The 12,667-nt window shown below is 44.1% G+C and overlaps 1 protein-coding gene across 1 annotated transcript; it reads right to left on the reverse strand.

The window, feature by feature from the left end:
* Positions 1-6,337: 6,337 nt before the first annotated feature.
* DYNLRB2 (dynein light chain roadblock-type 2) lies at positions 6,338-11,729 on the reverse strand. Its single transcript, XM_069968490.1, has 4 exons — positions 11,628-11,729; positions 9,775-9,850; positions 7,956-8,123; positions 6,338-6,441 (listed from the first exon to the last, which is right to left on the reverse strand). Exons 1-4 carry the CDS (start codon positions 11,628-11,630, stop codon positions 6,398-6,400), a joined length of 291 nt encoding a protein of 96 aa, XP_069824591.1. The 5' UTR covers positions 11,631-11,729; the 3' UTR covers positions 6,338-6,397.
* Between the last annotated feature and the right edge of the window lie 938 nt (positions 11,730-12,667).

Below are 12,667 nucleotides of genomic sequence, written 5' to 3' on the forward strand. Positions count from 1 at the left end.
TGTAGTGTCCGCAGAAGAGAACCCCCCCAAAAGTCACCCCATTTTGGAAAGTACACCCCTCAAAGAATTCATCTTGGGGTGTGGTGACCATTTTGACCCCACAGGTATTAGAGGAAAGTATTCAAAATAAGACAGTAAAATTGAAAAACTAGAATTTTTCCAATAATATGTTCGTTTAGTTTGAAATTTCTCAATTTCACTAGGAACAGGGGAGAAGCTGCATGCCCAAATCTGTAAAGCAGGTTCCCCTGAGTAGAATGGTACCCCATATGTGGGCATAAACCACTGTATGGGCACCCAGCCGGGCTCAGAAGGGAAGGAGCGCCAATTAGCATTTTCAGTGCAGATTTTTCCGAAGAAGTTTCTGAGTGCCAGGTGTGTTTGTAGTGCCCCTGTAGTGTCAGCAGAATAGAACCCCAGCAAAAGTCACCCCATTTAGGAAAGTACACCCCTGAAAGAATTCATCTTGGGGTGCAGTGAGCGGTGTGACCCCACAGGTATTAGAGGAAAGTATTCAAAATAAGACAGTAAAAATTAAAAACTCGAATTTTTCCAATAATATGTTTGTTTAGTTAAAAATGTCTTAATTTCACGAGGAACAGGAGAGAAAACGTACCCCAAAATCTGTAACGCAGCTTCTTCTGAGTAAAACGGTACCCCATATGTGGGCATAAACCACAGTACGGGCACACAGCCGGGCTCAGAAGGAAGGGAGCGCCAATTTGCTGGAGCAAAACCGCAGCTAGTAATAGTTATTAGAATAGCGCAGTTACTAAAATACAATAAAAAATTAGATTACAGGTAATGTGGGGTGGTCACGGGCAACCTGGGGTGGTCACGGGCAACCTGGGGTGGTTACAGAGAATCTGGGGTGATTACGGGCAACGTGGGGTGGTTACGGATAAACTGAAGTGCTTATAGGTAATCTGGGATGGATACCTGTAATTTGGGGTCGTTACAGGCAATCTGGCGTGGTTACGGGCAATCTGGAGAGGGTCACTGGCAATTTGGGGTGGTTAGAGGCAACGTGCGGTGGTCAGAGGCAACGTGCGGTGGTTACGTGCAATCTGGGGGGTTACGGGCAATCGGGGCTGATTACGCACCATCTGGAGGGGGTCACTGGCAATTCGGGGTGGTTACGGTCGACATGTGGTGGTTAGGGGCAACGTGCGGTGGTTAGGGGCAACGTGCGGTGGTTAGGGGCAACGTGCGGTGGTGAGGGGCAACGTGCGGTGGTCAGGGGCAACCTGCGGTGGTCAGGGGCAACCTGCGGTGGTCAGAGGCAACGTGCGGTGGTCAGAGGCAACGTGCGGTGGTCAGAGGCAACGTGTGGTGGTCAGAGGCAACGTGCGGTGGTCAGAGGCAGCGTGCGGTGGTCAATGGCAACGTGCGGTGGTCAATGGCAACGTGCGGTGGTCAGGGGCAGCGTGCGGTGGTCAGGGGCAGCGTGCGGTGGTCAGGGGCAACGTGCGGTGGTCAGGGGCAACGTGCGGTGGTCAGAGGCAGCGTGCGGTAGTTACGGGCAATCTGGAGGGGGTTACGGTCAAGATGTTGTGGTTATGGGCAACGTGCGGTGGTTATAGGCAATGTGCAGAGGTTATGGGCAACGTGCGGTGGTCAGGGGCAGCGTGCGGTGGTCAGGGGCAGCGTGCGGTGGTCAGGGGCAGCGTGCGGTGGTCAGGGGCAGCGTGCGGTAGTTACGGGCAATCTGGAGGGGGTCACTGGCAATTTGGGGTGGTTACGGTCAAGATGTTGTGGTTATGGGCAACGTGCGGTGGTTACATGTAATCTGGCGTGTTTACGGGCAACCTGCGGTGGTTACGGGCAAACTGGGGCGGATACGGGCAACCTGCGGTGGTTACGGGCAAACTGGGGCGGATACGGGCAACCTGCGGTGGTTACGGGCAAACTGGGGCGGATACGGGCAACCTGCGATGATTACGGATAATCTGGGAGTAAACCGCAATTATTACTATAATAAAAAGTGTGTTTTATTTTGTTTGTATGTTCTTCACTTTTTCACATTTACACTTTTTCAATTGTACTTTTTTCACTTTCATTTTCACTGTATTACTATGATTACTGTGATATTTTCTATCACAGTAATCATAGTTTAGTGACAGAGACCAAATTGGTCTCTGTTACTTTAAATTTTCAGAGCTAACTGCTTCTGACGCGCATGCGCACATCAGAAGCAGTCAGGACGTCGAGGAGGATGGAGCTCCAGGATCAGGTAACGTATGTGGGGAAGGGGGGGTGACTGGGGGACGGGGGTGACTGGGGGGGTGGGGGGCGACTTGGGGGGGGCAGGGTGACACTTTTTATCCCCTGTCACCAATGATTTATGGTGACAGGGGATAAAATGTGCCGGGCAGCACTGGGAACAGGCGATCAGCGGTATATAGTATATACCGCCGATCGCCTGTTCCGGGACCTACCTCCGGTGGCGGAGAGCATGGGGTTTTCATTAATTTTTTATTTCCATCGCTGCTTGGATTTGATGGCCGCCCGGGGAGGGGGGGGGGGGGGGGGTTAGAGATCGGCCACAAGGGGGCTGATCTGAGGTCTGATTAATACTTATTTCATCTCCCCCCACCGTGGATTCACGGTGGGGGGAGATGAAATGAAGCGGCGGCGCCGGTACTGGCGGATCGCCGCTATAACGGTAATAGCGGCGATCCGCCAGTACCGGGGGGGGACAAGGAACTGCCGGGGTAGGATCTGTAGTGGCGCCGGGAGGAGGCAACATGCCACAGCCCCCTCCCGCCGCCCGATCGCCTCCCAATGCAGAAATATCCCCATAGACGCTGCGGTCGCATTGACCGCGGCGTCTATGGGGTTAACTGCCCGGGGGGAGCGCGGCTCCCCTCCGGGCAGAGGCAGCGGGAGGAGGCTATGTGACATAGCCTCCTCCCGCTGCCCGATCTTACCTAGGGACAGCGGGGGGAGGCAGGGAAGACATGACGTTTGGGAAACGTCATGTTGCGGGAACTACCTGCTTTACATGACGTTTCCCAAACGTCATTTTGCGGCAAGGGGTTAATACTTTTGAATTATCTGATAAAACTAGAGACTGTGACCAACGGAGTAATGGTGCGTTTACACAGGAAGATTTATCTGACAGATTTTGGAAGCCAAAACCAGGAATGGATTTGAAAAGAGGAGAAATCTCAGTCTTTCCTTTATGACCTGTTCCCTGTTTATGGTCTGTGCCTGGCTTTGGCTTCAAAAATCTGTCAGATAAATCTGCCTGTGTAAACGCACCATTAAGGGTCCATTTACACAGAAAGATTATCTGATAGATTATCTGCCAAAGCCATAAACAGACTACAAACAGAGAATAGGTCATAAAGGAAAGCCTGAGATATCTCCTTTCACATCTATTCCTGGCTTTGGCTTCAAATCTTTGGCAGATAATCCTTTCTGTGTAAATGGATCCTTAACATTACGCATTTGCTAAATTGGCGCTCGCTTACAGAGCCTATTACATGGCCAGGGCTGCATAAACATTGCAAGGTTGTTTGTGCAGCCCAAACTCCTTTAATCAAGATTATTTTTTTCCCATGTTTAAAGGGAAACTATAATGTTTAGTGGGCAGGAGGATACACGATCAAAACTGCCACTGCTTTCCCGATGCAGGCACGTGCCTTCCAGGTAGCGCAGTTAGTTGCACTGCAATCAACTGTGCTGCTGGAAAGAATCTGTATTTGGTGCGTACATGCATCAGGAGCATGGCTGGAGCGTAGCGACCGGTTTTTTGATAGCATATCCTGCTGCTTGCTAAACATTATAGTTTCCCTTTAAACCGAGGGACTGATGAGTGAGCGTCTGCTTGTTTGTTGGCTGGTTTGTTTGGTGGTCTGTGCATGAGACTTGGTGTATTGCTATAAAGATATGTTAGAAAAAATATGTTAGGGTTAAGGGTGGACATTCACGGTTTTAAGAGGTTAGAGATGACATTGGTGGGGGTGCAACCTTCAATGACTTTATAAATGCGCAGAAAAGTGCCTGAACTCATCCTTGAAGTTTTCTGACTAATTGCTTTAAAGCGACTCTGTACCTACAATCTGACCCCCCCCAAACCACTTGTACCTTCAGATAGCTGCTTTTAATCCAAGATCTGTCCTGGGGTCCGTTTGGCAGGGGATGCAGTTATTGGCATAAATACAACAACTTTTAATCTGGCAGCGCTGTGTCTAACGGCCAGGGCTTACATTAGTATATGCATTAGGCTGGCACACCCTCTCTGTCCTTCCTCCCCACCCTCATTCATTCATATTTTTATCTCTCTTTGATCTTGTATTCTGTGGAAAATAGTACTTTTACATGTTATGGTATTTATTAGATTTGTTAACTAATTGTTAATATTATACCTGGTTGAAGTCTTTGGCAGGGTTGTGTAATCATGGGATCTAAGTCTATGCTGGGCATAGTGTACGGTTTTGTATGTAAATGGCATGTGTCACCTAGATGTTTTTAAATGATCAGAGCAAGATACTAATTAATTTTTTTTCCTAATTTGTTTCTATCTTCTAAATGTAATCTTTTGTACTTTATTATAGAAGACGTCGTCATGTTGCCTCAGCTGTTTTTAAACAGCATTTAGTGATATTCTTTACAGCATGCTATGCAGTAGGTAATAAGATGGAAAATTAGAAAGAAATATCAACAAAATGTCCTAAGATGTCCCAGATTTGCAGCAGATTTGATGGCCCAGAGTTACTTTTCATTGAATCTGCAACTTCAAATCTGCTGCAGATCCTTTCTGTGTTTTTAATCCACTCCTGGTTTTGGTTGCTATATGAGGTTGGTTGCAATACTGACTGAAATATACCTAGTGTGAACCCAGCCTTAAAATGTTTAATATAAAAATAGTTATTTAAACAATAGGTTGTTTTATAATTAAACATTCCTTTAATACTTTAGTGTTTTTTTTTAAAGTTTTTAAAGGGGTTGTCCGGCGCTAAAAAAATTATTCACAGAATAACACACATTACAAAGTTATACAACTTTCTAATGCATATTATGTCTGTGAATGGCCCCCTTCCCCGTGTCCCACCACCCCCACCCGTGTACCCGGAAGTGTGGTGCGCTATACATACCTGTCACGTGCCGACCACGGTCTCCGATCCTCAGCAGTGACGTCTTCTTCGGGCGGCCAGCGGATCTTCCCGAGTGCCGGCCGCCCTCTGCAGCGTCATCCGAAGCTCAGCCGCGATTGTCTGAGCATAACTGTGCTCAGCCAATCGCAGCTTAGCAGCTGATGACACGGGGAAGGGGGCCATTCACAGACATAACATACATTACAAAGTTGTATAACTTTGTAATGTGTGTTATTCTGTGAATAATTCTTTAGCGCCGGACAACCCCTTTAATGGTCTGTGGTCCTATCCTTTATGTATTTTCAATGAAATGATGTGCATTGATTGTGTGATTGAATGATGTGTACTGATTAGATTTTTGCCTTGAGTGCATATTTTGTTGCCTTTTCTGGTGTACCAGTTTATTTCTTATTTAAATTCAGCAGGAGGACATTCTTCCACTGGCATAAACTCTGTGTTATGCTACGTTTACACAGAACGATAATTCGCCCGATCGTACGATTAACGATTTCGAGGTAACGATTTTTTTTTATAACGATCAGCGTTTAGACGGAACAATATATGGTACGGAAAATTTGTTTTGCTATCACTTAAGCCTATCTCGCACATAGGAAATAACGGTGAATGACTGTTTACACAGAACGATCTGCAAATTTTAAGAACCTGTTCAAAGATCAAAATGAACGATTTCTTACTCGGCGTTCGCTGCGTTTACGCATACGATTATCGTTCGAATTCGATCATTCCGTGTAAATGCAGCATTATAGGTTGCTACCTTCTTAAAACTGTGGAGACTTACACATCCCAATCATCTTGGACTTGTAAGAAAATTAGATGACATCCTTATCACAAGTTTGGTTCTTGTGACATATCGAGCTTGGCCATGGGTGAAATACAGGAAAAACAAAATTTAATAGCAAATAATACTTTATTGTAAATCAATAAACAGTACTATGAAGTTATCATCTAAAGTTAGCAGCATTGCAGAACAGCAGACATGTTGATGTAGGATACCATTTGCAATTAGTCTTATCTAGGAAGTGCCTTCTTTTATTCAGGATCACCTAAGCTGTAACATAGGCAATTAAGCATACAGTAGGGCACTTCTGGTAAAATGTATCCTGGACATGCTCTCATATCTGCACAGCTGCCCCTTTAAATTTAGTCCTTTAAAACTGTTAGAAATTGCATCTTATCCCATTTACTGCCTGTGGGAAGACAGGTTTTTTTTTTTTGTTTTTTTTTTTTTTTTAAATACAGGCCCCTGGAGTACACAGCTTGTCAACAGTGCTTTCTTAGTCTGAAGGATTCTGGATAACAATGAGGAGATAGTCTTTATCTAAAAAAATAAAAAATAAAATAATGAAATACTAGAAAAGCAAACAAGTACATATTCAGCATTGCTTGCACATTTGAAATATGCTTAATTTCACATAATGCATCAATTAAGATGTATTTATCTTCACAGGAAAACCATTTCCATGAACCGCAAGACAAAGACTACATGTCAGTGTGTGCAGTGTCTGTCAGTCACAGTGTGTTAGAACAGATGGCATCTGGTGAATGGTTTGCAGCGCAATGGGAATCAATTCCCTTGTAGCCCAAATAATAATCCCAAAGATAAAGGGAGTGTTTCCCAAACTTGACAGGACAAAAACAAACACACCCCTCTGCTTGCTCCCAGACCTAGAGTCCTTGATGCCACTTAACATGGATGAAGGTGGTGCCGTGGATATCGCCTATCTGGACTCAGCAAAGCCTTTGATACAGTTCCCCATAAAGAGATGATAGAGAAGTTAAGAGAAAAATGGACTTAATCCCTGGATAGTTCAGTCAATTTGTTGTTGGCTGAAGGATAGATATCAGAGGGTTGTTGTTTATGGTGTATACCCTAAGCAGAGACTGGTTAAAAGTGTTGCGGCACAAGGGTCTGTTCTGGTTCCTGGTCTTTTTACCCTTAATATGTAAGTGACATAGGAGAAGGTTTGGTAGGTAAAGTTTGTCTGTTGCTGATGACACAAAAGTGTGCAATAGGGTTACATTCCTGGAGGTGTCAGTAATATGGAAAATAATTTAGCTTTGCAAGATAAGTGGTCCAAACAATGAAAACTGCAGTTCAATTTTTCCAAAATGTAAAATAATGCACTTGGAGAAGGATTCCTCTATGTATGATATCGGCAGTTCTGTGTTGGCAAAGACTTTAGAAGAGAAGGATTTAGGGGTAGTGATTTCTGACAGTCTTAAAATGAGTCACCAGTGCAACCAGGCGGTAGTGGTAACGTTAGGGTAGAGCTCTAGTAAGACATCTGGAATACTGTGTTCAGAAGAACTCACCTACATAAGTATATTGATAAAGTAGAAAGGGTCTAAAGACGGGCTACAAAAAATGATGGGAGGGTGTGAGGCATAACACATCAGGAAAGCCTTATGGATTTGAATCTGTAAAGTCTAGAGGAAAGAAGGAGAAGGGGAGGGAAAATTATTGAAACCTTTAAATATGTTAAATGACTAAATAAGGTTGAGGAGGCAATTGTTTTTACTAAAAAGATGAACTCAAGAACAAGGGGACAGAATCTGAGATTAAAGGATATGCTGATGATGCAATGAGAGCAGATTCACCCTTGTGATAAGCTTATCATCAAGAGTCCTTTCTAACATGTAGCAAAAGTCGAAGTGGAATACCTTACCAGACAAATCTCAGTAAAGTAGAATGATTCCATCATTTGTATGGTTGTTCATATAAAAGACTCTAATGGCCCGAATGAAGCACATCACCAAAGTAATAGTCTTATAACCCTTTTGATAACCAGTGCCCAGTACAAAACAAAAAGTAGATGTAAAAGTATGCAGTACCTGGAGCAACCATTATCTCATGCTTCTTGGAACGGATCCTTAGGAATGTCAGATCATTCTGAGGGTCAAGATCACGTACTGTGCTTCGAGCTTTCATTGAGAGCTGGTGAAGAAGCCCAGCATACTGCACTGTGGTGGAGTTGTCTAGAGTTGTTCTGATAGGAATGCCTGCAAATCAATATATATGGTAAATATGACAAAGTATAAAGAGAATGCATTACAAAAAAAAAAAATTATACTGGAAAGAATGCTGTCAATAATGTTAACATTATTTGCTCTGTTATTTTATTTCTGGCTAATATAGGCGTTTATAGGTGGGAGTCATATAAACGAAGAACAAGTGTATAAAAGACAAAAGACACAGTGGTGCTGAATGTAGAATCGGATTCCATCAATTAGTGAGGGAATAAAAGTAGGAAGCACATTCTGTACCTATAGAGGGCCTGTTAGATCCCTACTGCAGCCAGACAATAGGAACTGCAATAGATATTGATATAGAACAACCCAAACCGTTTTACACTAGCAGCAAACTGCAAAACTGATTAATTAGCATTGGCTGACACCTACTTCATAGGACTAGGGCTACATAGGTGACTTTGGCAGCATAGGCTAGTGAAGGAGACACTGAACAGAATGATGCATTACTTACATTCTCCTAATGCAGGAGAACCAAGTGCTGTGCTGTCCGGCTCCGTACACCCACTGGCTGCTGACTGATAGCTGCCTGCTTATACACAGTAGGCAAGTTGTAGGCAACCAGCAGCCAGTGGGCAAAAGGAGTGGGCTCTGACTAGTATTAAGGACTACTGAGCATGTGCACATAGTCTTTCCAATAGGGCTGGGTTATTAATTGTGAAAAAAACTAAACCGAATATGGTCTTGATTAAGCGACCTGAACTTGTGCATGATTATTATTATTTACTTATTTATATTCTGGTTATAATGCTATAATGCACACTTACTGATCCCCCTCCCCTGCATGCTTTCTTGGAAATAAAACACTTGATCCTACAACGGTCAGTGCCAGCATTTTTCTTTTCCCTGCATTGTTGGATTCTACTCTCTGCTCGGAGCACCGTCGCACTGGTACAGACTTATTGTCACTTATACTTTCATTTGACTCATTCCTGGGCTGGTGCGACTCATCTGTTACTTCCCGCAGTTATGGGCCATGTATATACTGACCTCTCTCCTCTGTTACCTGCAGTTTGGCACGCCCAAATGGGTGGGATTTGCAAAAGGGAGTGTGGCTTATAAAAGGGTGTGGCATAATAATCGTTCAATAACAGTAATCAAGGTTACATGTTTAATTAATTGTAATGTTGCTTTAGGCCATAATCGGCCAGCCCTATCCCTAATATATTTAAAAAAAGGCCCATGGTCTTCATGACACAACTTTAATACTTAAGGGGTTGGCCGCTTTATAGTAAAAGGACCAGAAGGGGCAGTGGCATATCTAAATATGTGACACTGGCCCTTCTGATAGATTTTTACAAAGGTTGTTATTATTTGATTACTTTTTTGTGCAGTATTTAGAACTTAAGACCCCAGAGTACCTGAGTTTCTAAAATGTATTGGGGATTATAAAAATATCAGTAGCTTTCTTCCAAAAACAGCTCCACACCTGCCCTCGGGTTGTAAGTGGTGATATAACTCAGCTCCACTCACCTCAGTGCATCTGAGCTGTAATACCATAAACAAAGTGAGGACAAGCTGTATCTAGAACAAAGCAGCTATATTTTCTAGTCCTGGATAACATCTATAATGGGAAAATAGACATAGGCGTGAATTTACCTTGTAAGCAGTCATCATATCTTACCTTCAGCATTTACTACTATAGTCCCAATCACTCCTTTCTGAGACTGAATCCTCTTTAGAGTTTCCTCCACTTCAGACTGCAAATTAAGCAAAAATAAGAAGATTAATCTATCTGTATGTTGGTCTATTAAACTTCAATAGTATGTATCCTATAACATCCAAATGTGTCCAAATATTCTCATATGGTCACACAAAATCCATTCTAGATAGAATTTTTAACTAGAGATGAGCGAACCGGCCGAGGTTTGGGTTCGTACGAACCTGAACTCGCGGCTTCTGATTCCCGCTGTCTGCCCGCTCCGTGGAGAGGGTGGATACAGCCTGAGGACCGCCTGGAAAACTGGGTTACAGCCATAGCCATAGACTGTATCTCAGTTTTCCAGGCGGTCCTCCCGCTGTATCCACCCTCTCCACGGAGCAGGCAGACAGCGGGAATCAGAAGCCAAGAGTTCAGGTTCATACGAACTCGAACCTCGGCCGGTTCACTCATCTCTAGTCACAACACAACCCCAATCACTTGTAAGAGTGAAGAGATTGCAAGACAAGCAGTGGTGTGACATGCTGATTCCTGCTCCCGTGACTGGGAATCACAATAAAGGCCCAGCCTTAGGCCTTATTCACAGTCCATGTTTCATGGACATGGAAGGCCTGTAGTGGATCTCCCCCCCCCCCCCCCCCCTTCCCACATGGCAGCATCTCCTATATGATGCTGGGAGTGGGGAAACTGTATGAATATGCACAGCGCTGTAATGAAGCAACTGTGCGCCTCTGTCATTAAAGCACTGTGCATATTCATACAGTTTCCCTGCTCCCAAAATCATATTGGAGATGCTGCCGGGCAGAAAAATTGTAATAAAAAGCAATCAAAAAGTCACATAAGTAAGCAAGGTACTGATAGAAAGTACAGAACATGGCGAAAAAAATGACACCTTACACAGACCCACAGCCAAAAAAATAAAAAAGTGTTATAAGGATGGGAATAGAGCAATTTAAAAAAAAAAATTTAAGTTTTACTTTTTTTAAAAGCTGTCAAATAAAATAAAAAAGTTGCCCATCATCACAATCGTACTGAACAGAGGAACATGTATACCATGTCAGTTTTACCATAGGGCGAATGGCGTAAACACAACTACCCAAATAAATAAAATAGCATTTTATTGTCAATTTCACTGTACAAATATATATATTTTTTCGCAGCATATTTTACGGAAAGAGTAAGTGCTGCAAAAAATAAGGGCTCATGTGGGTCTGTAGGTTAAAAAATAGCGCTACGGTCTTTAAAACACGAGGAAAAACTGAAGAACAAAAGTGAAAATTGTCTCTGACCTTAAAGGGGTTATTACAACTACTTAAAGGATTTGCCTATGAATGCATTTTTATGGAGTCCGCTCCCCGATGTTTGTTGCAGCCTCCACTGCATGATGTGCTGTCTCTCAGCATCCTGCAGCCAATCACTGGCCTCAGCAGTAGTTGACATATGTAACTACCAACACCAGTAGGTGGTTAGGGGAGGAGAAGGTGATCCAGTGATTGATACTGGACACTGTGCACTGGATTTATCTTACAGCCTGTTATTTCTGACAATCCCTTTAAGAAGAGGTTCATCAGCAGCTGCACTTTGTATCACACAGTACTGTAGCACATATGAATGATTGGACATCTGTGTATAATAAGGACTACACCTGACTAGAAATCCCCTGGCTAGCAGCCACCTCAGAGAGCCCAGTAAATGTAACATGAGAGGTGAATGTGCATCTCACTAATGCGGTCACACAGCATTTCCTCGCCCGAGTATGGACAGACTATAAGCGAATCACTCTGCTCTTCCTTCCCACCCGGCTCAGCCGCACTCACCATCCTGCTTCCTCCGCTGTAGACAACCGACAACAGACTGTGGCCTCTCCGGTTACCATGGCCACACACCGGAAGTGACGCGCGCAAGGGCGGGAGGAAGGCGCGGTCTTTTCAGCATGAGGGAATCACGTGGCGTACCCGTCTGGCGCTAGTGATTTGCTGCCCCCGGTGGTCACTGTGGAGAGGTGCATAAGTACCGCCTCTGCTGGTCACCATGAAGTAGGGCAGGGAGTGTTGCGCACACGGTTTGTGTGTGTTGGTGTGTAGCTATAAACAGTCTGGTAACACCCGAGGCTACGAAGGGACACACGGCTTCCTTTCAGGCATCACGTGACCGTGTTATTATGTCACCGTATGTTATAGCAGGTGTAACGTGGTGCCATGATAACTCTCATTGGAGGCAATTACAAAGAGATTTACATAGGAACCTGTGGTAAATGTAAACTTGTCTTCAGCCCTCTAAGTAAATGATAACTCTTAAAGGGCTACTTCATGCATTTTCAAACCTTTTTTTTTTTAGCGCGAATTCCATTTTTTTTTTTTTTTTTTTACAAAGAAGACTATGCTATTATTTCAGTTGCCAGCCTGGCACATATTCATATAGGCGAGTGCTGGTAAAGGTTCAACATGCTACCTGGTGGTACTTGGTATTTCAGCCAGCCAATCTTTGCTGGGCATGGCAGTGGTGGTGACCAGGGCAGCTCTACCAACCCCCCGTCAGCTCCTGGGGTTCATGGCAGGGATGCCTGGCCATGTACCTAAGTGTCATCCTGGCCAGTGTGTGTATATGTAGTTCACAGCTGGCCATCTCACATTGCTTTAAAGTCACATCAGCGTTTTCTTTAAGGGGTACTCCTGCTAAAAGCTTTTTCCCAGTAATTGAATCACATTACAGAGTTATATAACTGTAATGCTGTGTTTACACGTAACGATTATCGTGTGAATTTGCGCGATAACGATCGAATTCGAACGATAATCGTACGTGTAAACGCAGCGAGTAATCGTTCATTTTGATCTTTGAACATGTTTTCAAATCGTCG

The sequence above is a fragment of the Dendropsophus ebraccatus genome, chromosome 4 (genome assembly GCF_027789765.1).
Source record: "Dendropsophus ebraccatus isolate aDenEbr1 chromosome 4, aDenEbr1.pat, whole genome shotgun sequence".
Lineage (NCBI taxonomy): Eukaryota > Metazoa > Chordata > Amphibia > Anura > Hylidae > Dendropsophus > Dendropsophus ebraccatus.